This window comes from Chaetodon auriga, chromosome 1 (genome assembly GCF_051107435.1).
Source record: "Chaetodon auriga isolate fChaAug3 chromosome 1, fChaAug3.hap1, whole genome shotgun sequence".
In the NCBI taxonomy this organism is placed as follows: Eukaryota; Metazoa; Chordata; class Actinopteri; order Chaetodontiformes; family Chaetodontidae; genus Chaetodon; species Chaetodon auriga.
The window spans coordinates 5,592,108-5,618,303 of NC_135074.1; the positions used below are offsets into that span (position 1 = coordinate 5,592,108).

The 26,196-nt window shown below is 42.9% G+C and overlaps 1 protein-coding gene across 5 annotated transcripts in view; it reads left to right on the forward strand.

The window, feature by feature from the left end:
* dpy19l3 (dpy-19 like C-mannosyltransferase 3) overlaps nucleotides 1–26,196 on the forward strand; it is a 55,404-nt gene that overhangs the window by 16,837 nt on the left and 12,371 nt on the right. For 4 of the 5 annotated variants that reach the window (XM_076734847.1, XM_076734760.1, XM_076734500.1 and 1 more), the window contains exons 10-17: nucleotides 648–749; nucleotides 1,287–1,360; nucleotides 2,543–2,701; nucleotides 4,688–4,819; nucleotides 8,434–8,545; nucleotides 10,530–10,586; nucleotides 10,939–11,021; nucleotides 20,841–20,973. In XM_076734847.1, the coding sequence (XP_076590962.1) occupies nucleotides 648–749; nucleotides 1,287–1,360; nucleotides 2,543–2,701; nucleotides 4,688–4,819; nucleotides 8,434–8,545; nucleotides 10,530–10,586; nucleotides 10,939–11,021; nucleotides 20,841–20,973 (852 nt within the window). The remainder of the gene's footprint in view (nucleotides 1–647; nucleotides 750–1,286; nucleotides 1,361–2,542; nucleotides 2,702–4,687; nucleotides 4,820–8,433; nucleotides 8,546–10,529; nucleotides 10,587–10,938; nucleotides 11,022–20,840; nucleotides 20,974–26,196) is intronic. The other variant, XM_076734589.1, reaches the window with a different exon arrangement.

The following is a 26,196-nucleotide window of genomic DNA, read 5'->3' on the forward strand; positions in this document are numbered from 1 at the left end:
TTGTAGTTCTGCGAGACCAACAGTGACAAATGTTCTCTCGTGAAAAGATCAGGCTGCTTCACGTCAGATTCAGTCCTTAGAATCTCTCAGTGTGAACTTTCCTTCACATCATTCACATATTAACCATCTGATAATTCTGCATCAGGATCTCAGAACGAGAGAAGAACAAACAGTAATTTAATATGTACTGATTTAAAGCACAGAGATGTATTTATTGATTTTTTAACTTTTGGTCCAGATATTGAGAGCTGAAGACTTTTGGTTTCAACAAGGGATTCCAGATTAGATTTGCATTGAATAGAATGATATCGAACCCCAACCCGAGTCACTGGAACGACAGACTGAGGCGTCTGAACAATTTCAAATGTCGTGAAAGGCTTTTGAAAGCAGTTCATTTGTTTTGTGAAGAGTGTAGGACTTGAAACACAAAGTTTAGGAGTCGGACCTGACTCGGGACTTGCTGGTCTTGACTGGGAACTGTTCCTCCCTCATCTGAAAGTATTGTGGGCCGTGGCAGCCAGCGTGTGAAGCCCTGAATGCCTGGATGAACAGAGAGATGTGTGTTCAAGTGAAGCTGTGCGTGTTTGCGCTCCTCATGTTTCTAACAGATGTATCGACTAAACTCTCGTGTCTCTCTGCTCGTGCAGTCTGGTTTGAAGACAGGAAGTCTGCTGGTTCGTCTGGGGAAGCTTCTTCTCCACAGCGCCATGGTTCTCCTCCTCACCTTCACCATCAACTACCTGGCCAAGGTGCTCCTCCTCTTCTTCTCTTCCACCCCAGACACCTTGCTTTGTTATTCTCTCCTCTGCGTTTCTGTCCCCTTCCCTCCTTTCCTTACCCTCTCCCTCCTTTTCTGCCTTTCTCCTTTGCCCTTGTGTGTTTTCCTCTCACTCTTCTCCCTTCCTGTCTCCAGCCTCTTTTCTCTCCTCTTATCTCCTTGCCGGTCTGCTCTGCTCCTGCAGATTCTCTGTTTGTTCTCTGTACTTCTCATCTCCTTCCATCCCCTCCTCTCCTTCCTCTGCTCCTCCCTTTACAGTCTTTCTGCTGCTCCACCCCTCCCTTGCTTTCCTCCTGTTTCACTCCACCTCCCTGTACTGCAGCCCTCCTCCTCATGTATCTAACACGTAGGTATGACACGAGGTCACCATATGATCTAACCAGATGAATTCACTCATTCACACATCTCAGCGTGCCATTTATTACCTTGACAAGATGGCCTTATATGTGTGTGTGTGTGTGTGTGTGTGTGTGTGTGCGTACGTGTGTGTGTGTGTGTGTGTTTACAGACAGCTCTTCAGCTGAGATCAGACGAACACATCTTTAAATTCATCAAGTCAAAGTTTGCCTTGGGGCCGACGAGGTATGAACACTCACCCGTAGACATTCACACGCACTCAAAAATTCACATCCTCCTGTACTTAAAGCAGTCACACAGCGCGCTTCTAGAAAATAGATTTTGACATGGGGCGCACTCACAGACTGTAATGCATACACAAAGTCTGCACCCATACTCACCTCTTGAGTTAATCCAGCGTGACTGTATTATTCACTAAGCACCAGTATTGCAGCACCTGGAGCATTAGTGTGTGTGAATAATAGATGGCTGGGTAACACCAGCAGGCCTCCCATCGATCAGATACTTTGTGTGTGTTGAGCAGCTCAGCCACTGGATAACTGCTCCGGGGTGGCAGATAACACAGCTCACAACCCAACGCCACACAACTGGCCCTTCAATTATTCAGGAGGCTGTGGAAAATGCAGTGCTTACCCTGCGCTCCGTCTCTGCCTCTGCTCCTATTTCTCTCACTCGCCGACACTTATTTCTTCTCTCCAACTGTTTCTTATTTCCATCCCTTGAGTTTTGTTCTGTGTTTTGAGATATCTCAATTCTCAGTTCAATTACTTATCAATGTGGCTGTTTATCAGAGGCAATGTTGCCAGCGTAATGCACAAAATCTATGCTCTAGATATAAAAGCTACACAAGTTGACGCTGTTTATTCCTGCCATAGTGAGATAATAAATGAAGTTTATTTTGAAAGTATTTGCTGTATAATAGTACACTGTCTCTCTTTTCCTGTTAGCTTGACCTACAGATACATAAGGAGACATGGAAATACCTTGTTTCCTTTAATTTAGTCATTTATTGTTTCATTGTCAAAGAAACATACAAGTAATAATGTGCAAAATGTTCACACACTTATATAAATATCCATGTTTGCAACAGTTTAAGAAGCTTTGTCATTGCTGTTTCCAGTTTGTGTGTAGAAGATGGCTCTGTCAGTCTTTGTACAGGGAAACTAACTTAACGTGATCTTAACTTGATTGTGGATGATTGGACAAAACTTGGATTTTCTCTCTCCTCATGTTGCCTTTATTTCAAAATAAAAGCCCACTGTTAATCAAGATCTGCAGAAACTTAAGCTTCATCAACATCAACATGTTTCACTTTCAGCTGCTAAGTTTGTCATCTTTCTCATGTTCTGTTCATCCCTTTCTTCACCTCCTCCCTCCGTCTCTTCATTAATTTCACTCCTCCTGTAGGGACTTTGATGCCAATCTGTATCTGTGTGAAGAGGCCTTCGGCCTGCTGCCCCTCGACACACTGGAGCGGCTGGCTGGGACCCTGCTGCTGTACCCCTATATCCTCACACTGCTGCTGCTCAGCGGCATGCTGGCAGTGGCTGCACTGCAGAACATGAGGTGGGTGATGACGGGTCAGGAAATGAGTGAGGGAACTTGGGAGGAGGAGATGTGCGGCTTTTGAAATTCCTTGCTGTCACATGAAAAGAAGCATTTGGCAGCTCTGTGTTGGAGGAGGTACACGGTGATGGAGCTATAATACTGGAATGAATCAGACAGTTGAAAGTATGATTTCCATGTTTTCTCTTACTCTTACATCCATTCTATTGATGTTTATTATCAAGTGGCAGTTGAGTGACCTCCTCCATCTGTCCCACTGAAAGCTAATGACCGACTTAGTCTGAAGTTTGTCCATGTGTGCATTTACAATCCCTACAGAAAGAACCGTTTTGATTTTTTTGGTGACTTTTCTTTCATAGCACAGCATTCAGGCCAAACATTAGCTGCCTCTTTGATCACTTATGTCTGTGACTATGTTCTGTAAGCGGTCTGTCATGTGTCTAGTTCAATGTTGACTGATAGTAACAGCTAACCAGGGAGATTATCGGGCCTCTGTGGACGTCTGCACTGTACTGATGGCTCGCTTAATGTTCCTGTTTTTACAGATATGAACCACAGTTGGAGACATTTCAGTCAGACTGCTTTTAGTTTTAGTGCCTTTCAGCTCATTGTTTTGCTTTTCAAGGCTCTTGCAGCTTTACTCCTTTGAGCTTAGGGTCTCACCCCATCAGCATAGTTTCCCGGCACAGCTGGCGACTGCTTTTAGTGAAAAAGTTCTGATAATTAAATGCTGAACACCACCTGTCTTAGCACCACATAGCAGACAGATAAAGATAGCGACTAGCTGGTGGAGCATTTAGCAGCTAAACAGCCAGATATTCCCCCCAGGAGTTGGTGGGGAGCAGAAAAAAAAGCAACTGCTTGCTGACAACTTCATCATATCCGCTCAAAAGGTGGTAATATGTCAGTGTTGTGTTTACAGCTTGTTTGTGCTGCTCACATTTTCAAGAGTTGAAATGATTATGTAAATACTGTTTCCCTCATCCAGTGAAGGTGGAGGTGAGCGACACTTTGAGCACTTTTGCCATCTGCAATCTGCCTAAACATGTTTGTTGACGCATGAAATGTAGAAGGAAGCACAGAAAATGAAAACGTCGCTTTCAAGAATCAATTAGGAAAATTGAAAAACACGCTCTTAGTAAGTATTTAATCCATATGTAACTAACTCTTTCAATTTCAGAAGTGACTATTTGTGCAGCACAATGGTAGCTCAGGCTAGCACCTTGCATCAGCCAGTATTTAGTATTTAATCCTGAGACGTGGCAGGGAGGAACAATTGTGTGTTCTAATTAGGTAAAGTTGGTCAAAGGAGGTAGTGAAGTGTAAATGAATGGAGTTTCAGCTCAGAAGGCATCAGGACAGCTACCAGGAGGCAGAAACTCGGTGGTTGTCACTGTCGCATTGTCTCTGCCCCACATCACTGCAGATTTAGTAATAGCATTGTTGCTTCATGCTCTGGAAAACAGAATATTCTACCAGCTGCCTCTCAAAGCTGCATTTGCCTGTGGTGCAAGGTGAGGGGCCGCATTGAACTAATCACATTAGCATATCAACTCGCCCTCTGCTGTTGGAAGGCTGGAATACTAACCTCATAGAACAAAGGGCTATTTGCCAATTCAGGAATTAATTTAATCCAGTTTAGCCCACCTCACGTAGAAAGAAGAGCCAGATTGGATTTGTATTCAAATGGAAGCCAGTGTCCATCTCATTCGGCGCGGGAGGCCGAATCGTGGCAGTGACATCATTGCCCTCGGGCCTCGCTCGGTGCCGACTCCTGCAGACAGAAACGGTCGTGGGTGTGCATTATTGCGTGTCAACTTGCTCACAAACAACTAATGAAATCTGAATAACATCTACTGAAATCTGAATAATCTGAATAATATCAATTCCACCCGCCTACCCCTCTGCCTCTCTTTTCAAGCGACTGGCTGTAATGTTTTATGTATGCCTGTTGTCTTTTGTCTCGCTGCCTTTTTCATTTCTCAGCAGACCTAAAGGAGGGTCAGCTGAGGAGAGGAAAGGAGCCGGAGAGGCACGAGCGGTGGCTTTTCGTCCAGATGTGGCCTATAACGTGCTGCATACGCTGTTCTATGGCCTCCTGGCTTTCAGCACTATGAGGTGAGCTCATGCACACACACCTGTCATTGTGGGATCATGTCCACACAGATACCTGGATTCACGCGCATTAACAAGTTGGTTTAATTCCCACATAAGGAGGCTTCAAGTGTACTCTTCCTCTGGATGGCCTGGTTTGTTCATGCTCGTGAGCAGATGCTGGAATCCAAGTGCCTCTCAAATGCTTTTCAGCAGATGTCTGAGTGGTCCACAGTAGCCTTGATCAGCCCTCCACACCAAGCACCATGCATCCTGCAGTCATAATTACTAATCTGAACGACAGTATACTGTATGGCTGATACCCTGAAATTTCAAAATTGTGCAGTACCATTCTGCAGTACCAGTTGTTTATACTAGACAACACAAGCACAAAGCTGAGCAGTTGCTAAACCCCATCCCACTTATTTACTGTCACTACATGTATCAAGTTTGCAGTGCTAAACGACAGAGAGCCTCTAATTTGTAGCAGGGGATTGTTGATTTTGTAGGCTGATTGCTGCTTGCAGATTTTATTAGCTTCACCAAACTAGTTGAAAATCAATAGCTCCCCTAGTTGGGAGTTGGGCTCCCTTGTAGAGGACCAACCTTTCAGTGTGTCCAGCTGACTCATTTTAAAATCAAGTAAATAATGAAATAAATGTTCTCCTGCTAAAAGACTGAGGCTATAGCTTAGCTTCCCAGACAAAAGGTCAGCACCCTCACCAGCTGATGATCCATGCAGGAGACGTGGAAACAAGTAGATAGCATTGCTCTTGTATTGCAGTGATGGGTTTCTTAGTCCTGGTGGAAAAATAGAAGATCAGACTTTGTTCTGGCGTAACACTGTTGATCTAGTCGAACGCTGACTGCTTAGCTTACAATCTGCATTTTGTTTTCAAACGGTATGTCTCACTTTGTACAGTACAAAAAAAAAATGCTTCAGGATGAGAACTAACAGGTGTATTTGACAAGTGTAACGCTGTCATGGGTAATGTTGGCTGTGGTTTCTGGAATGTTTAGTTCCCCCAGTCCAACAAAGAGCAGGGCAGAGCAAACATTTGCCTGTCAGACTGGAGTGTTTTCGGCTTTGGAAAGGCCAGAAAAAGACTCTACCCTCCAAGTGCTTCAAATCCAGAGTATCTTCTACTACAACACTTATGTGTGCTGATGCACCCGCTGTGCCTCAGTTACAGTTACCCGGCTATGATTAGACAGTCACTGTCTGTGTGATGAGTTGTGATCACGTAACTTCATTCTTCACAACAGTCTGTGGGAATTGTAAGCACCAACAGCGAAGTTGTTATTCATTGAACCAGAGGCTGTTTTTCTTGTTTTTGGGCACAGTCACTGCGTATCTCAGCAAGGCACGCTGCTCTGGGGAGTTTGTCCAAAGGTTTCAACCCATAGCAAATATCTTTATCTGAAGAGATGGAGGATAATGTTGGTGCTCCAGCGATACAAGAAGCATGTTGTTTGTTTGCTTTTTCACCATCTTTCTTATTTTTTCTTCAGCAGCTGCAAGATATGCTTCTCTAGATTGTTGCACTTTAACTGATTTAGGGAGAACTTCAGAACAGTCGTGTCTGTACGATTGTTCGGCATATTCAGAGATAAAACAGCCATGTACGGCCCTTTCTGTTTTACCTGGTGTCTCACTCCTTTACAGTTAGCCCCATTAGCTTTCCCTCCCAAGTTCTTCTCCCGTTTTATGTTTCTTCTCTCTGTTTGGTGTCCTGCTGGCACACATAAACGCTGTGGCCTATTTCTCTGGTTGACCTGACTACGTCGTCCGTTGGCAGGTTCCCTCTGTGGAGCAGCTCTACCTCTGAGGCTCCAGTTATAGATGCCAGAGTCTGGCTGTGGGTTGAGAGCCCAGACACCGCTGCTGGCACCTAGGCTTCACCACTGAACAGAAACATCCTCTCTGCAGTCCCCTGTCATATCCAGCCACTTCTTCTTAGTTTCCGGAATGTTTCGGCCATCAGTGCTGTCAGCTTTTACTGCTGCTGTAATACGATGAGTCTTGACAAATTGACTATTATTTTTCACACCAGAACTATGACCACCAAATAGTGGCTGACTGGCCTCGACCTCTGCAACAACTGCTTCCATTTTCCACTCAACGCAGTCTGTCCTTTTTCATGTACAGTCTGCGTTCCTTTGAAAAAGGTTTTACATTTGTTGACCCGCAGTGCTACTACTAGTACTACCATACACATTATGGTATTTCATCATCATCAATGGATACTTAACATTTTGAGTTACCACCTTACTGCTTTTACTGTTGCACTTCAGAAACCCAGACCCTACACAGCGTTGATAGTTGGTTCACGACAGCAGCACAAAAAAAAAAAAAAAAAAAGAACAGCATGCCATACTGAGCGGTAGACAGGGTAGCATTTGCACATTGTCTTCTTCTTAGCTCTGCAGTGTCACAGAGTGTCGGTGATATTCATTGTCAAGTCAATGTTATTCATGTAGCACATTTAAAAAACAGTGGTGCACAAATGGAAGTGGCTCGGGGCTTGTAGTTTTCCCCTTTTCACATTTATGGTCTTAAGCACAACAGCCCTCCAAGACCTGACCCTTAACTTTCACCTGCAGTGGTCGAGTGGTATTGGTTGTGAGCATCATCTGTAGATTTTCCGGGTTGACAGCATTTCAAGCTGCAAACACAGGCTGCAAACACAGGCCGCTCTGCTTGACATCCATGACTCATATTGTGAGAGTGTAATTGCCTTTAACTTTAGGCTCTTTGTGAGGACTGTCAAGAGTTTACAATTGGAACCACTGCTTCTTTTCCCTGTATCAAAAGAAGCTTGCAATTACTCAGTCAAAAAGAAAAGAGGAATATTGTCATATCTGATTTATTCATAGCAGCATGGAGATGCAGGTTTTCAAAGGTTTACGTAAGCAGCTTAATTTGAGTAAGACTTTGAATGCAGTAGAGCCAGTAACTGGGTTACCCTGTCCATGTTAATGTTCCACATTGTGCTGTGCTGGTAACCTGAGTATATGTGATGGGCAGGATTTGAAATGGCATGTGATAAACAATTAACACGTGTAGTTCATACAGTGCATCCCTGTTTCAGTCATAAATTAATGCATTGATGAAATTCACACAAAAGCAGAAGAATCTTAACACGCCAGCAGCTGGGTAGTGCAGAAGCTGACACGTTTGATTTCAGCACTTTCTTTAAAGAGCTGATGAAGAGCGAGAGGCCAAAAGTGCAGAGATCCATTGGTTTCTGTCAGACAGCTCCTTTGCATTAAAAACGTATTGAGATTTATTTCTGTGTGGCTGCATGTCTTTATGCCTCCCCCTCTCTCTCTCTCTGCTCCATCTCAGTACCTGTCAACAATTTCTCAGCTCATTTTATTCTCTCGCTCGTCTCTCTGCCGTTCGCTCCTCTCAGTTGAATCTTTTTCTCATTTGTTTTGAGCTCTTAACTCTTGTGCTTTGGATCAGAACTATAATAATGCCGTGTTTTCGGCACTTAAGTTTATAGCACTGGAACCATTTCACTAAGTTGTCCGTTAAACTAAAGACGAATTGATTGCTTTGAGTCTCTTTTGGCATTTTAAAGAGTGTTTTGAACATTGCTTGATATTGCCTCTCTCTCCCACTCTCTACCCAGGATGAAGTACATATGGACTGGCCATATGTGTGCGGTCGCAGCCTATGGTGTGTGTGGGAGGGAGCTGTGGACTCTGCTTCTCAACACTCTCCGCTGCAACAGTAGAGTTCTGGTACGAGCTCACGCCAGCTGCACTTCCAGCTCCAAACATGTGCTAAACTAAACTTTGCTTCACTCTACAGGATATGAGCAGTTTCGTTCCTCAGGTGAAGAATCCACAAAAATCAATACCCAGCTGTAGTCCCTCCTGAACATTTAGCCTCTTTTAGCTCATTGTTTTGGGTCCTCTTGCCCATAAAGACAGTGCTGATGCTAATGTGACTCAGTGTCTGATAGATCTACCCAAATGACAAAAAAAAAAAAAAAAAAAAAAAGTCATTTCAGCTTTAAAGTTGTGTTTTAATTTATGTTTTCAGATTCATTGACCCAGTGGAGGCATCTGTAACTGAAAAGCATTGATTGATATCTAGGGCAGGTCTATCTACTTTATTCACAGCAACATGGAGATGCAGGTTTTCAAAAGTAGCTTAATCTGAATAAGACTTTGAATGCAGTGGAGCCAGTTGCTGGATAACTCTGTCCATGGGCTCAATCTTTCAATCCAAACACAGAGTCTGAGTTTCAGTATCAATACTTTTTTCAGTACCTTCATGTCTGGAAAAGAAACATAAATCAATACCTCAGTAGAACCTTTCGTACGAGAAAAGCAGCTCAAAGTGCTTCACAAGCTGCCAATCACATGCACCAAGTGCTTCACAGAAAAAAGACAGAATGAGCATGAAAACAGGGCTAAAAAATCATGTCAGATAAGACGGAGAATAAAAACCACTTGATAATAGTAGTAACAATAAGATAAGAATGAAAATAATTTATGATAGAAAAAAACCCCTGAATAATAACAGCTAGATATATTTTTATAAATAATAGATAAATAACAAAATAAAGTTAGAAACAGAGAACATAGAATCCAGAAAATCAAGTAAAATACCACAAAAGAAGAAAAGTGCAGCAGTGCTTACGAAAGCACAAAAGTTTCAGGTCTGTATCAGGAGATCATGGCTGGTTAAAGGCTGAAATGAAGTCATATGTTTTTAGCTTTCTTTAAAAAATATATTGATATCCCTGATTTTCTTTGGACTGTTGCTGAAATAAACCAGCAGCAGAGGATCACGGTGTTCTTGAAGGCAAATAGTGAACAAAGGATTTAGTGATGTAGCTTTGTCCTGGTCCATTAAAGGCTTTGTATACAAGGAGGAGGACCTTCAAATCAGTTCTTAATGTTACAGGAAGCCAGTGCAGAGCAGCTAAAACTGGACTGATGTGCTCTGTTCTCTTGGTTCGGGTCACAGCTGAGCTGCAGACTTTAAAACAAGTCTGTTTTTGGTTTTTTGGGAGGTCAGTAAATAGTGCATTTGAGTAATCAAGTCGCCCTGGAATAAAGGCATGAATGTGTTTTTCAGCATTGATTTGGCGGACAAAAGAAGTTTTTATCATCTTCACGATGAGGGACATGAAGCTTAGATCTGAATCTAGGATAACACCAAGACTGGTAACCTCAGATTTAATCCAGGGAGTTAATTTCCCCACATTATTAAACATCATGTCTCTCTTTGTTGTAGGCTTTCAGTTTTGTCAGTACTGACGCTGGTCTGATCTCAGAAAGCACTGAGGTTTGATACATGATGTCCAGTCTGCAGTGATACTGATCTCTAACTTTGACAGCACATTGTGAATAGCTCTTGAATGATGTCATATTTTCCCCTTTTATATCATTTTCTGGTTTGACATGAAGGTGAAGCGTCACTGCCTGATGTCCAGTGCCGTTTGAATCCACAGCCTCCGCTCTGGACTGGAGATAACATTGCGAAAGAGGCCACTAGGTGTCAGTGTGGTCATAACATGACAACAGCACGAGTTAGATAAGAAATCATACTTGTGAGCAGTGCTGCTCTGTCTGCCGGTTATCTCTGTGTTATCTCGTTCTCTGCTTGTCTTCATTTTTAGGTATATCTCTATCTGACTCTCACTGACTCGGCCTCTGATGCGATTACATTCTTTTATTTTGTCATAACCCTTTTCTTTCTCTCATTTTGCAGTTAAGGCTTGTCAGATATGCAGTTCCACTGGCCGTGATTGGCTGCCTGTATTACAAGGTATGCCATTTTCTCCGTGGTTTATGTTCACTGCTGTATTAACGGTCTCATTACAGATCCGAGCCAGCTTCTACAAACTGTGTACAACAATACGAAAAAGGGAAAATGCCTGAAATGGAAGTTGCGGGGAAAAAACAAGCAATTGGATCATAACGGGATACCAAAATGATTGCTTCCCTTTTATTTATTTTGCTGCTGGAAGAGTCAAAATGGCTGTCATATACAGTGTCATATTCAGTGCAGTAATGAGATGTTATTTAAGATCTATCATATGTTTGATAGTCTGCTGTACAGCCTTAATGAACACTCACACAGTGTTTTCCGCCACTTGTCTCTGTCTGTTTCCCTCTAGTTCTGGCCTAAGCTAATGGAGGAGTTATCAGAACTGAGGGAGTTTTATGATCCAGACACTGTGGAGCTCATGACCTGGATTAGGTACACACATACACACTCACTAATCCAGAGCTCACATCAGATCGAAGCAAATCTGATTATCTTACTTCCGCAGATCAAGTTTCACTTCGCTTGTTGCCCTTGATTAGTCTGCTTGTGTGCGTGCGTGTGTGTGTATACTCGGGTATCTGTGCGTGTTTGCCGGGGAGTCAAACCGATGAGTGATGAGAGCCGATGGGTCTCCATGAATAAGACTCGGGGGTGCTGGAAAGGACCCAGCTGTTGGCAGAAGTCTAACCTACCTCGCGAGTCTCTGTGGCTGGGCTTTCGATCAAGAGCGTCACCATGACAGGATCAGAGATGGAGCTGTGATTTGGAATGGCTCTGTGCCGTGGCTGCTGTGTGTGTTTTTGTGTTTGCACATCTGTGTGTGTCTGTCATTTTCTGGTGCATCGGACTTCCTGTTGGCTCCGCATCTGCATAGCATACCATGTAACCGCGCGACTGTGATGTCTGGCACAGGACACATCGCATCACATCCAGCTTTTCTTCTTACTTTTGTCATAAGCGTGTTGAAGTGAGTTAAATGTGAGTTTGTGGCGGATCTGAATGGGGCAGTGGAATGTTAGCCAAGCTGGTTTGACAACCCTGAAGCTGAACGTTAAGTATAGTGCATCAAACTTTGGCGTGTATGAAAGGGCGATCAGATAAGACGGAGTTGCTGTAATCAGGTTGGATTGTTAGCATCAGTGAGAAGAAGGAGCTACAATGATGGAGGAGGATTCCATTATTTCAGATTTCAGTGAGTGTGTGTTAAATGCTTTTGTGTTAATCAGTTTTACATACTTATACAAACCATCTGTATGTACTGTTTGCCGTATTTGACTCCAGCCTGCTGAAAGCTGAGCTAACAGCTTATACAAATGGTATTATTTTAAACTGAAGGCAATATTTTAAAGAATTTTTTTCCCCAAAAATATGTCCCAGTTTTTTTCCTGTTATTCTTGTCAGGATTGAAAATCTTTAAGGAAAAAAAAAAAAAACTCTTCATTGAAACAAACTGCTAATTAAAAAGCATTGAAGTGCAAAATTAGACTCACTTGAGATTCAGGTCTTTTCCTGTATATGATCACTGTAGCCACTTCTGTGCTGAATAAATCAGAACTCAAAGCTCAGTATTTCCATCCCATCATCATCAGCAGCATGATGACACTGAGTGGACTAGATGTGATTTTTTAGAAATGGCCAATTTTGGTCTAATCCTATTAGACAGTGGAAGGGAGAGAGAGGGGGAGAGGGAGATGGAGAGCGAGACAGAGGAGGGGAGGCTGGGATTTTGAATATATTTGTGTGTGTGTGACATGGGTTCCCTTCCCTCCGGAGCTAATCCCATTAGGCTCTGAGGATTAGGGGCTGCCTAGAGTTACCTTGGTTGGGGCTGAGAGCAGGGCGGAGCACTAAGCTTCTTGCTGCTGCGCTAATTACATTCCAGATGAAAGTGTTAAGATGGGGAAGGGGGTTCATCTTACGCTCTATTCTCTAGCTGACTGAGGCCAAGGCTATTTAGTTTTATATGGAAAGATCATGGGAGACTCTCATACTGTGGCATAATGAGGGCCAGAACAGCGATAGATACATGCATTTAGAAGAGAGTATATTTCTGGACCGGCTACCTTATTTATGTAAAGCTGGCAGGGACTCATTGTGGTAATTCTAGCTGCAGGGGCTGTGCTTCATGTATGAATCATGTAAGACTGATAAAGGCTGCAAAATTTTCAGAAAAGGATTTAATGTGGCCCGTTGCTGGAATCAGAAAGAAAACACAAACGCGGGGGGGTTTTATCTCTTTTGTTCTACTTCCTTTGTTTACAAGGATAAAATGTCCCTCTAATTTTCCCAATTCTCATTTATTCAAAGAGTATCTAAAATCTAAAGTCAGACTTTGGATCGAGTTGAGGAATGGGCAGGAATGTTTAAAAGATGAATTTAGAGATTTGATGAGGATTCGATTAGAGGCAAGAAGGCCCTCACAAGAGCTAATGATACATGTCCAAGGCCCCCACGAATATCGAAATGCATGTGTTAAAACAGGTTGATGAGGGGATTAGCATGATTCCCTGGGCAATCATTCATGACCCCGGACTTCATGGGGCTGAAGAACTGAAGTGTAGGTTAACACGGTAGCACCTGGTAGAGGTTCATCTTTACACAACATTTCACTTGCTTCCACTTGATAACAGCAGCAGTTTCCTCAGCTGAGCTGTGGGCTGATACTCGGTTTAAATGGACAGTCAATAAATCAATAGCCGTGCCTGGCTGTTGCACTTCCTCCATCTCTGAGTTATAGTTGCGAGTGTGCCGTTTTTTAAAGTCACCAGTGTGGCTTGTGTCTAACCCATGTGCTCTGCCTCTCTTCTTCTCCCTCCATCTGTATCTTCACCCCGTTCACATTCAGATTTACATGCTCGCGCTGCAAAAGCAGCATGGTGTCAATCAGTGAAGACCCATAAAAAATAAAGAAGAGATGATTAGCAATATCTTCACCTCTCTGCTCTCTGACATATGAACTGGGCTGGGCGTGAAGAGGGCCATGTGCAGCATAGAGAGGAGCAGCTTAAGCTCAGGCACATGTTTAATATAAACCGTTGCCTCTCAGACTATCAGGGCTCACAGATAACCACAGTCCATACTCAGTTCTGTCACTGCACTCCACACTGCAGCGCACTGCAGGCTGGAGCAGGGAACAAAGCCTGCATGTCACATTTCACAGTACAGATGAGAGTCTGGAGCGGGTTGTTTTGCACCTTGAATGTTGCAGTTGGGAAGTTCCAAATGGAGAGTACTTGTAAGGTTCCTGTCTTTGTGTTTACCTCGTCTTTGGCACAGGAAATTTGACTGCATGAGCCAAAAATGTAGCGGGCCACAGTCAGTCAGTGTCTCCTCCCTTCTACTCGCTCACTTGTTTCTCCCAGCAAACAGCACTCATCATACATATTTCACCAAATATAGAGGTCATCTGATAATACCAGCCTTGCATGAATCCTCCTCTCAGTGGTCTGAGCTAATATTTTTTGTTTTGAAAGATTCCTTGTTTATTCCTACCCTCTGCATGCCCCCCTTCTCTACTGGGTCAAGATATACAGTCTGTGGTCGAGAATTATGAAGGCTGCAGTGAAAATTATTAATGAGAGCTTTGACAGCAGTTTTGCAACTCAGCATGGAGACTCATTCAGAGAAGCAGCATGCTCAAATGAAAAAGTCAGCAGATTTGACTTTGTTTATCCCACAAGTCCTCACTCTTAAACAAGAAAATAGGTTAGGCCAGATCTGCTGGTTACTGGCAAGGGGGGTTAGGTTTAGGCAAGCAATAGCGCTTGATTAACACAGCCTGTTTGGTTTATCTTATATTTTTTTTGTTGTGCTCCATCTCCTTTTTTTTGTGTAAGTACATTGATTGAGTGCAGTGTTTAAACCGGAGTTGCATTCCTTGTATGTGCACACATACGTTGCCAATGAAGCAGATTCTGAGCCTTTTTAGCTAACATTAGCGAACCAGCTGAGGCTAAGATTCCTCCTCAAACTACAGCAGCCAGTGCTGGAGATCGTGTATATGCTGAGCGCTGCTGTCACAACACTGCATGAATTCTTCAATGGTAGCTGAAGCACTTTAGCTGGCCTCAGTTTGGGGATTTTGCTGAGAGAGAACGGCCACAAACAACATTGAAGTGCTTGTTTAGATGACCCATGCTGTCATTCTTCTGGTGTGGGCGGTCTCCATTGTCTGGGTAAAGGTTAAGCTTCTAACTCACATGAACTCCCCTGTTCAGTCCAGTGCAGACAGGGCTGACTGCTCTCTCTCCCTCTCAGTCTCGTTCTGTGGATCTGTCTCATTTTCTCCATCTGTCTGTGTAATTAAAACAAATTACCTTATCCATTCTTAGGAAAGGCGCCACTATTCAATCAGTCATTCAGTAAAAATTAATTTCTCGGCCCCCTCTGTTAAACCGTATCTTCGCCACTTTCTGACATCGACTGCTGCCGCTTTCTCTGCCTCGCTCCCTCACTCCCTTAATTGTCTTCCTGTCATCCTGCTACATGTCGTGTTTTAAATTAGCAGCATTCCTCATCCTTAAATGGAGAAAATGCAACTCTGCCTGTGATCTTTGTCTGTGTGTGTGTGTGTGTGTGTGTGTGTGTGTGTGTGTGTGTGTGTGTGTGTGTGCGCGCGCGCGCACCTGTCTGTCTCTGCACTCTAACCAATCCAAAGGCAGGAGAGAGAGATGTCCTCAAATGAATTAAACACCTCTCAATCAGAAGTGAGACAGACGCTTTCACTTTCTCAATCCATCATCATTTCCTCTCAACACCACTTAACTTGGGTTAACTTCCGCTTAATTCTGGGAATTAAGTAAGGTTATCAAACACGGTGTACTAATAGAGGGTGTGTGTTGATGTTGGACAGCATGTTCTACCTGAGAACACCCTCTCACCCCCACTGAAAATGTACAGCGTGGAGAGAAGAAGCCTGTTCATACTGTATGTTAGATATCCTTAGCCTGATAAGAGTGCTGTGCATTTCAATAGATATTCTGATTGTCTGTGAAGATGTTTGCAAAATATTTTACCTTTTCATACAGCTTCTCTTCCTTTAAGTCTTCAGCGGTCTGTAGAGCTGAATTCAGAAAGATCTCAGGCATGCACCCACCACAGGACCTAATCAGATAGAATAAGTCCAACAGCTGTGTGGGGGCTGACCATGGCAGGGCTTTATGTTAAATGTGAATTAGTTGTGTGTCTGTGTCAAAACAAGTTGTGAAGAGGGCATAGAGTAGTTTTAGTCCTTTTGTGTCTGCAGGTGATAAGTTAATCTTTTCTGAAGGTAAATGCCGGCATGACTTTTAAAAGCTCCTTTGCAGTTGTTATCGCGCGTAGACATAGCAGCATCAGAGTGCAGGCAGTCAGCGGTGTTGAACAGTACGTACGTGGTACCAACAGGTGGATTTGTTACGATTTTATTCGTAGGGACAAGCTGAGACGTTTTCCTTTGGATTGTTTATATGCTTTTTAAAGGGTATGTATTCTGCTCATATTTTTTACTTCAGGGGTCTGCTGAAAAATGTTTACATGCTTTAATGAAAAACATTATTTTTCTCCTATTTTCCACTGCCGCAGCACCTCTATTCACCCTCTGTCTGAATTCCCGCTGTGGGCGCCAGGGGCGTGTCCTCAAACCATGCCTTTGGTGCCTGCTCGAGGGAAAAAAAGGGGGGCTTTCTGTGTGGAGTTTGCATGTTGTCCCCATGTTCACCTGGGTTACCCTCCATTAAAAACCCCTACTAATAACATGCAAGACGATCACCACCTGACCAATGGTGGCGAATGGAACTGGTCCCCAGGCACCGCTGTCAGCTGGCAGCCCACCGCTCCTGGTCTGCCGCGGAGGAAGGACTTTCCAGGATGGGTCAAATGCGGAGAAAATAATTTCACTAATGCATGGCGTGTGTGCAGTCTCCCCGCCATAGCATGTGTGTGCAGTGATAAATAAAGTAAATCTTAATCTTAATCTTAAAACTCTTCATTATATCATGTGTATCTTTCAGGCCCACTTTCCCACAAGCCTGAACCCAAACAAAAGCCCCTTTTGAGCCCCCGCCACGCGCATTAAGCTTCCGGGACGCTGCCATGCTATCTAAGCTAGCACGCTGGGGTAGCATCGTGCTGCCGTTGTTTGGTTCAGTGTAAAAAGCAGCGTCGCTGTAATGCCATGTCTGCGCACTATTGCAGGATCTCTGTTTAAAAGGGCTCTAGGTGGCGATGTTTCTAATCTTCCACATCTGCTCCGTTGCCGTCTTTGCAGCCAGGGAATCACTTTAATTGAGTTTAGCTGCACTTGAGTAATAGTGCGAATATTGCCACTACAACTGCTAAACTAAAAAACACAGTCTGTGGTAGGAATGTGATCTTAAATCAGGGAGGAATGAACAGCATCTGCAAACAAGATTACAGCTTTCCCTGCTGCTTTCCTCAGTTAAACGCTGCTATTTATATATCTGTGTCACGTAGTGTTAGCCCAGTATTTATGCATCCACTCTCTAAACTGTAAACATACGCTCTGCTTTACGCTTGCCTTCACAGGTATATGCGAGACGTGACCTGTAGAAGTAGAAAGCAGTTGTAGTGAAGAGACACAGAAGTAATGATTTAGCAATGATGTTAGCATCCACAAAACGCAGTATTTCATGTAAACACACGTTACAGTAATTACCAGGATGGGGGGGTTGGATGGTACAATAGGAAATACTAAAATACATGAAACATCTTCCAAAGTAACATGAAGAAGAGCTCAGCAGCCTGCTGCGTGCATAAAATCAGTTTTTCCTCTCACCTGTTTAAACAGTTCAGTCCCATCAAACCTTTGTGAAAGAGGTTTGATGAGTACATTCTCTCGAACCACCGAGCCCTTCCTGTTAGCTTGCAGAATTTCCAAATGACAAACCGCCTCCTTAAAAATAAAGCACTTTTTTTGTGGCCAGTGAAATGGAAATATAAACTGGCTATAAATAATGCACAAAGTAGCAAAGCCATTACTTTTTGTAAACAGTCTGGATTGTGTATTCCGTCGGGGTAAAGGCTTTCTTCTGTGGGCTACTGAAGTTTTGTCAGCTGCTGCTGGAGCTCTCAGGGCAGAAAGTCAGATGTACTGCAAGAGGGAAAAATTACAAGACTGGCTTTAGTTTCCCAAGCTGTAGCTTCTTCTTCTAAAACAAAAAAGGTCAGCACACACTGATTAGTTTTTAATTACACACACTGTACTGTACTTTCTCACAGGCCAGATGTTGGGAAAATCGGGCCACATCCAGGTTTTATGAGCTGGAATATGTGAGCTGTGAGGTCATACCAATTACTCATCTCATTCTCAATTCATCAGCAGCACTGAGATTGAAAATTGGCTCATATTACAACGCTCTTATTTTGGATATAACATTATGGCAGTAAGGATTTGTTAATGAGGCTGGGCAGAGGACGCTTACACAGAAGCACAAGTCCTGATGTTTATTAGTATTTTAACATGGCAGCAAAGTTAGATCAGCAGCAGCACACCAGAAGAGAAACATACCATCCGACACTTTACAAATACATGCAGCCAACCGAACTTCAACCATCCGGGGTGTCATGCTCCCACAGCACTCTTTAATGTTCATTCTGAACTCTGTTTCAGGGCCGTTGTTCCGGATGAACCTGTGATCAGATTATCTGCCGCTGATTACCTGAATGCGTCGGTGGTTGGTTGTAATGGCAGATGTCGCTTATTGTCTTCGTTTAATTAAAATTCCAATAAGCTCCCGTTTGGTTCTTTTATATCTTAACTGTGGATGTGAGTGAAACGGTGTCAACAGCACGACCCATTAGCTGGTGCATGTTTACCAGCACGCTAATTTTATTTGGCCATTTACAGGCAACAAGCTGTGACCACAGCATTGACATACAGCCTTATGAAATCGTTAAGGTGAACGTGTTAGCACACAGTTACGTATTGACACATCCAGAAGATAGAGCATATTCCTCATTTTTTATTATTGTACAAGTATTATTCAGTATCCGGGATTTGCACACTCCCTGTATCTTCCCACTCAACAACTCAGCTCTCGCTCGTGTTTTTCTTTCTTTATGGTGCTCTGTGATGTTGAACAACAGGTGCTAGTTAACACTTTTAATGGAAGTGCATGAACTTGCAAACCTGAACCATACTGTGCATTGCAGCACCCTGCAGCAGCCCCCCACTCCCATTACTACAATTAATGCCATTATTTCATTTTTATAATGTCAGTGGGGTGCTTGCCAGTGCCTTCTGGCATTTACGTATGAGAATATATTGTAAACGTGAAATTAAATGTAGATCAACTCGGAGGGGATGGAGGCTATTCCCTAGAATGCAGCAAGTGATTAAATTCAAGCGCTCACAGAGCAAGAAGACAAGCAGAAATGGAGATGACCCACTTCTATTGCAGGTCAGAAGGCCGAGACATCAACCCACACATCCACCCAAGAGCGTGTATGAGTACACGCATTCATGTCCCATCACAGCATACGCACATGTGCACATCCACATGAGCACATTTCACACACAAAGCTAGTCATTACTGTGCCACTCACACACACTGTGCACACAGAGCATACAGTGTGTACAGCAGCATATGGCCCATGTAACTGGACTGTGAGTAGGGCATTTATATCTGTCATGGCACTACAGTGTGTGCGTGTGCGTGTGTGTGCCCTGTTACTTTAATTGGGTTATGAAGCCTCCTTCTTCCTTCTTGTTCATTGTGTGTGAATTTGAGTTTAACAATTCAAAGGATTTCTGTGAGATGGTTCGTTGGATGTGATGCTCTGTGGCTAGAATGGTTTAAATATGACCACACCCAGTGTAGCACTGCACAGACACTACAGTGCCGTATCGCAGTAAAAGGAGGAATTTGAGCCTTTGAATCACTCTTCAGCCACTGCGTGACATGTTTCTGTGTTTCCAGCCACAAAAAGGCCTGACTGGTCTCAGATCCATTCAAAATCTGTCTGGAAGCACAAAATCAATATTGTTTGGGTCCAAACAGTTGATGCCAAAAAGAATACATTTTCAGAATCATTGCTGGAAAGGATATTATGGCTTGTACTTTGGCTGGTGACCACATACCTGCCATACCTAATCTAACAGCATTCCCATCAGCTTCAGCTCTACTTTGTGTTAAGTGCAATGAGCAGACGTTAGCATGCTAACACGCTAAACTAAGATGGTTAACATTGAAGCATAATACCTGTTGCACATCAGCATGATGACATTGTCATTGTGAGCATGTTAGCATGCTAGTGTAAGCATTTAGCGAATCAGCAGCAGGTGGTGTTCATGGTTCGCGCACAGGAGAAGAAGAAAAAGATGGAGGGAGCGAGCAGGACGTAAATGTGGCGAGTTAACGTGTAATCGCATTGTAAAGGAGACATGGCAACTATCTCTGTAGAATGAGTCACCTCACCTTTAATGCTTCATTTTCCCATCAGGCATCAGGTACTGTTCTGACCTATATTCAGTATATATTTAATTGAAGTGCTACCTTTGTGACCCTGGCCTGTCTCAGTATCACATGTTTGGTGTGCTGCTGACAGAATGAAGCCTTAGTGTCTGAGTGTCCAGTTTTCTTAGCTCATGCAATCAGCTTCGTCAATCCTCCCTCTGTGCTGTATGTGTAGGCATGAGTTTAGATTAAAAATGACCCCAGGTTAATATTACAGGTAAGAGAGGTGTGTGTGTGTGTCTCTGTGTGTGTGTGGATGTGTTTGCATGTAAGACTTGCCCATGTGCCTGCACATATTTCTGTACCAAAGTAACAGCACATCCTATGTCGTCTCTATGTGATACAACTTGTCAGGACAAAAAATGCTTTTGTATTTGCCGCTGATGCTGATAGCCGCTGTCCTTGATGACACATCCCTGAAAGAAATATTTAAACGCCGTCAATATGTCCCAATTATTGTGCTAAACGCAGAGAGCAGGAGCATGTGGACTGATTAACAAAGAAAATAAAATAAGAAAATAAATTGAAAGAAAATTCAATCAAACTTCTTTGATAACTGGATGCACCTGTGAATACCCTCCAAACTTTTCCATCTCCTCTGCAAACTGCAGAACATCGAACATTCTCTGTTTTCCCCCCTTTTCTCTCTTCTCTTGTTTAGCACTCACTCACAAAAAGCTCTGAAACACACCGTGTTAATCAAAGGCTTTTTATGGTATATATTATCTACAGTATGTATTTATAGCGGGTGAATGATGTGTCCTGTTTTCTTCTTCTGCTCTCTGTGTGTCCACAGCACAAAGACCCCTAAGCAGGCTGTGTTTGCAGGCAGCATGCAGCTGCTGGCTGGCATCAAGCTGTGCACAGGCAGAGTTCTCACCAACCATCCCCATTATGAAGATAAAGACCTGCGGGAGAGGACCAGACAGGTACTGTAGCTGCACTATACCATCAGGCATGCACAGGGGTGTGGGCACTATCAGAGGGGCTGCAAAATAACATAAACCCAATAAATGGAACATTTCAACTTTGAAGTAAATGGATGGTGATTACAGTGTCAGCAGTTCAAATGAGCCGTGTTGATTTGAATGCCAGTTAGCAGCATGTGGGGAGTGGGAGCCATTACTCTGTGCTAAGACACGACGCGAGGCCAACTTTAGAGGTGACGCGATTGCATTCAAAGTCAGTGGAGAAACGTAAGTAGAGGCAAAAATTTGCCGGAGTTGGTGGGAACTGACACCAGGTCCCTGTGCAAGGCCAAAATGTTGAGTGGAAACATTCGGGCATGGGGTCTGGAGTTTCTGAGTTCAGAGTTCAGTCAGAGGCTGAGCTGAACACACACACACACACACACACACACACACACACACACACACACACACACACACACACACACACAAGAACACTCCCACATGCACTTTTGGCATGTCCGTTGCTGCCTAGCGTACAGCTAACGTCTGTACAGTTGGTAAATTGGCTGTTTGATGCTAATTAACATGAACAGTCCATCACTTAAATTCCTAGAAACGATATGAGAAAATGTGCTTCATTTTCTGTCAGTGTGTAGGATTGTATGTAATAGTAGTCACATGTGAGTTATGTAGCCAAGAGTATAACTGAAAGAGTATGGAAATGAGTATCTAGAGGGACCTGTTATGTGCATGTATGTATGATATGTGTGTGAGTGGATGTGCATTGAGGGAGAGGGCTTCAGCTCTGGCCTACAAGTCTGTGTTTTACTATAACTGAATTTCATCCTCTAATACTGCAGTGCTTTTCCCAAGTTTCAATGATCTGATTGTAATCTTAATTCAACTGTAATTTTAGTTTGGTCTGTTCATTACCTGCACTGGCACCAAGTGGTGAAAGCAGTGTTCAGTCTGGGCTTTTCATAGAGTTCTGTGGTTTGAACGGAGGTGTTGATAAGTCGTAAATCGTCGAGTATGTGATTGCATTTCTCATATCTATTGCACATTTGTTTGTTCCAACGCACTTCATTTGTGTCGCTTATGTTTAGACTTTGCCTATTATCATTGAACCCATGTGCTGGCGGTGAAACTGGGGTCATACTGGTCTTTTGGGAGGATTTGGATTTGTTCCATCTTGCTCATTCTCCTTGGAGGTCTGTCAGAAATGGTGTGAAGTCAGGCTGTCTAGGCCTGTGAAATGTTTATCCCTGAATATCTGATTTTAGATGTGATTTTGAAATTGACTTTTTTGATGTCTGAAGTTGTTTTATCGAAAGGGAAGATTTCAGATTTGGACCCGCTGACTGAGAGGCTAGAGAGTATGTCTGATTGTGGACTGCATGCTTCAGTTTGTAATGTATGTCGCCTAGTTTGTTGGCCTACCGGCTGATTCTCTGTTCTACTAATGTGGTCTAGAATCTGGTGATGTTCCTGTTATGTCTTATTTGTAAATGGCTGAATAGAAAGAGGGAAGAGCAAATGAGATAATGGATATCCTTGCCCTTTTTTGCCTCTTTTAAGTCAAACAGGTTGTCAGCTCAACCATTTCTAAGTACTGATGCAGTCAGCTTTATAATTTATGTAAAATTAAGTTATAAAGAATCTTTTTTCAGGTTGAGGAAGTTCCAAAATCAAAGGCCGTCTGTGCATCCAAACTTGAGATGACTGATGGGACTGAATTCACGTTGGCATGCTGCATCACAACATCCTCCACATAGGGTCTGAAGAGTGTCCCCCTTTATTAAAACCAGTCTGTTCAGGATGAATCTGGGATGGAGTTCTAGATGAAGAGAGAGCTTTAATTAGGATTTTCTCTCTCTGTAGACGAATGGCAGAGGTCTGTAACTTCAGCACTGTCCTGGGCCTTTATTAGCTTTAGCAGTGGAGGAACAGAGCAGTGTTCATGTCGGGGTGTTTAGCCCGTTGAGAACATTTCTTGCAGCATCCTTTTTTTTAATTCTTCATTTTCGATTGTTGAGATCAATAGTAAGTTTTGGAGGGGAGAAACTTTGCTGAACAAGCATTATTTTAACAGCATTACATTTGGATCCATTCATCACACTCGTATTATTTCTTTGTTATTTTATATATTCATGCACAGCGTGTCCATAGTAGAGGCTGATTTCAGGAATCCTGTGCATCACGTGATCCCTGTGGAGTCAGTTTCACTGTTCATCGTGTGGCTGGACATTAAAAAAAGTCGAACAGAATGCTCATCCCTCTGTCAGTCACTACTGTCCCTTGGCATCATTAAAGAAAGGTCCTACAGGAATCATGTGACCCTCAGACCAACAACCAGTGGTTGCAGTGTGAAATTAATGTGGCTGTTTTTACCCTGTTTTTCTTGTCGCAGATTGCTGATATATTCATTAAGTCGCCCACTCCATGCATATCAGATTTGCTCATTTATTTGCCAAACCTTAATATAATACAGGAAACGACAAGCAAACAGTGTAATTTCCTATTAGTTTACTTAATAGAATGGAGTATGATATTAATGCAATGGTTTGGAATAAACCTTGGAATTTAATCAGGTTGAAAGTGTTTTGTTGTTTCGCAGGCTGCTCCATTCAGTTCTGGTGTTAAGCAGTTTTTGTACTTCGTTTCTGAAGTGTCCTCAGAGTATAATTGGTCCGTTCTCTTAGTCTCCTTCTCCAGTGTCTCTTCTTCTTGTAGCTCTTGTTTCTTGCCTCTTGTTTTATGGGATTATTCATCTTTCAGCCGTTTCTCATAAATTACAAGCTGATGTTTTGGGGTGTTGTTAAATATAAGGAAGCGTGCCCATTCCTGCTCAAGAGAGTCAATAAAAGTCTTTAAGTAATGTATTATTAAAGCACCATCTGGGAGGGTGATCTGTTGCTCGAGTAACACTTACTGGAGCCTGGTCTGAGATTGCAATACTGTGGATTGTTGAGTCAGTGACTTTATGTAGAATAGAACTCTTAATGCTCATGTTTCATCAGATACCTCATTCACAGCTCATAAAGCCAAGCAGTAACATTCAGCTCCATAAATTTAAGTTATCCTTTATTGATCCCATAGGGAAATTCGTTCACTGCACTGAACCCATCCTAAGTATTAGAGCAGCGGCCAAAGGCTCTGACAGCAGAATGAACCTAACACACTGTACATGTTGTTTGATGGTGGGGTGAAACTAACGCAAACACAGAGGAAATGAGCGTTTTTGATTTACAGCTTATCACAAGTGAGACCTGCCGAGTGTCCGTCTCTTCCTTTTTTTGCGTGACTGATGGGAAGCATGTTTTCTGCCTCTTCATGATTACACTATGGTACTGTCTTTAATCCAAACGGCTTCCTTTTAAGTGTGTCTCCAAAGCTTCTAACAAAATCTTGTTGCGTGAAGCATGCTGATTTTGCGATGATTGGGTGAGATCTGATGTTTTCTTGGGTGAGTCCCAGTGCTTTGAGTGTGTTGGAATGGCTTTTTTTTTTCATCCAAGGTGGAGCCAGTCACGTCCATGAAGGCGCAGGGAAATGAAAACTATGTATGTGTGTATGTTTACAGGAATTTATCCAGTAAATTATGATCATATAAAACCGCACTTTATGTTAACTAGTGTGGGCAGCTAGCACAGTGATGTCATAGGACGTGTGTGTTTGGATTTCAGCTGCATTTCACTCAGTAGAACATGAAACACCACTTTTGTCTTGGAAAACTTGGAAAGGAGGCAGTGACACACCGGATCAATGAGCCGCTGTAATCCTGCATGTCCCACACGAACAGGCAGAATACCAAGTTAGAACCAGGCGGTGTGAAGTGTGTGTGTTGAGGTGTGGGGTTACTGTACCAGCCTGGTGTCATTTATGCGTAATGGCACTGTGCTCTGGCATAGCAGGCCGAACATCAACATATGTGTCCTTCAGATGGCTGCAGAGATTCAATGAATTGAAGGACGCTCTTCATACAGTATAAGTCAGCTGTGGACAACGCATACTCACTCATTCTATAGATAAATGCAGACTGTTCCTGCATTTTGATGCCCATTTAATTGAATCTGCTGTTTGGATAACCATTAATTAACATGGTTTGTTTGGATTTTCAAGCATTAGTCCGTCATTGCAGCTCATTTGCTCTGAGTATTTAGTTTCCTCTTGTTGACAGAATCACCAGACTCGCTGCAGATTGACATCTTTTTTCAGCTCAAAGCCCAAGACCCAGTTCTCCAGACCCCCCCCACCTTCTGTATTTGCACCTTTCCTCCATCTATGCATGATGGAAAAACTACATTTACATCATGTTTCTGGTGCTTGTCCCCTTGTGCTTCGTTAATCCCTTTGAAGATATGTTTGTGTCTCACAGATCTTGACTCAAGGTCTACCAGAATTTAAAAAATCGCTCCTCTATTAAGTTGCTAAGTTGTCATTATTGTGCCTTTCAGTTCTCTTGTCTGTATTTCCTATGTGCTGACGGTGAGTTTGAGTGCAGATACTTCGAAGCTCAAACTATAGAGGATGTCTGGTTTATTCAGATTTTCAAGGTATTTAATTTTCTCTTAATTTGTCTCTTTTTTTCTCACCTTTCCAAAACCAAAAACAGAAGAGTAAGTAGTGCTGGGTGGTATGGACAAAAATGTATATCACGGTATTTTTAAAAATTCTAATAGTTTTACAGTTTATGACGCTATTTTTTTTTTTCTTTCATCTGGAAGACAGATGTTTTAACACAGGTGTGTCCAGGCGCTCATTTGGGCTGAGTACCGTTATCTCGTCCAAGCATACGGACAAACTCTCTGTTGAAAACACTTTTTCAGCCTTTTTTCTGCTTGCTTTTGTTCTTATCTCTCATAAAAGGATGAAATGATAAAAAAATAAAACAGAAAAATAACACCTCCGCCTGCTCAGTGTCCTCTGTGAGCGCTCTGCTCATTCATGTGTAAATGAGACCCAGCGGTGAAACTAACTGCACTTACACCGGTCAATAGCTCAGCAACCCACTGGTCAATTTTGATGATCGACACCTCTATCAACCAGTCAGGGTCAAGAGATTCGAGGGGCAGCACCCAAATTCACCGTAGTAACACCAATGACGATCCAGAAGGAAGTAACCCCAGCGATAGTATATCGCATGAAGAGCGCTCCTTCCACTCTAGAAACCCCCTCCTCTTTATGTAAACAACCAGGACCTTCATGATTGATCATAGGAGGAGATATTAGCAGCGATTT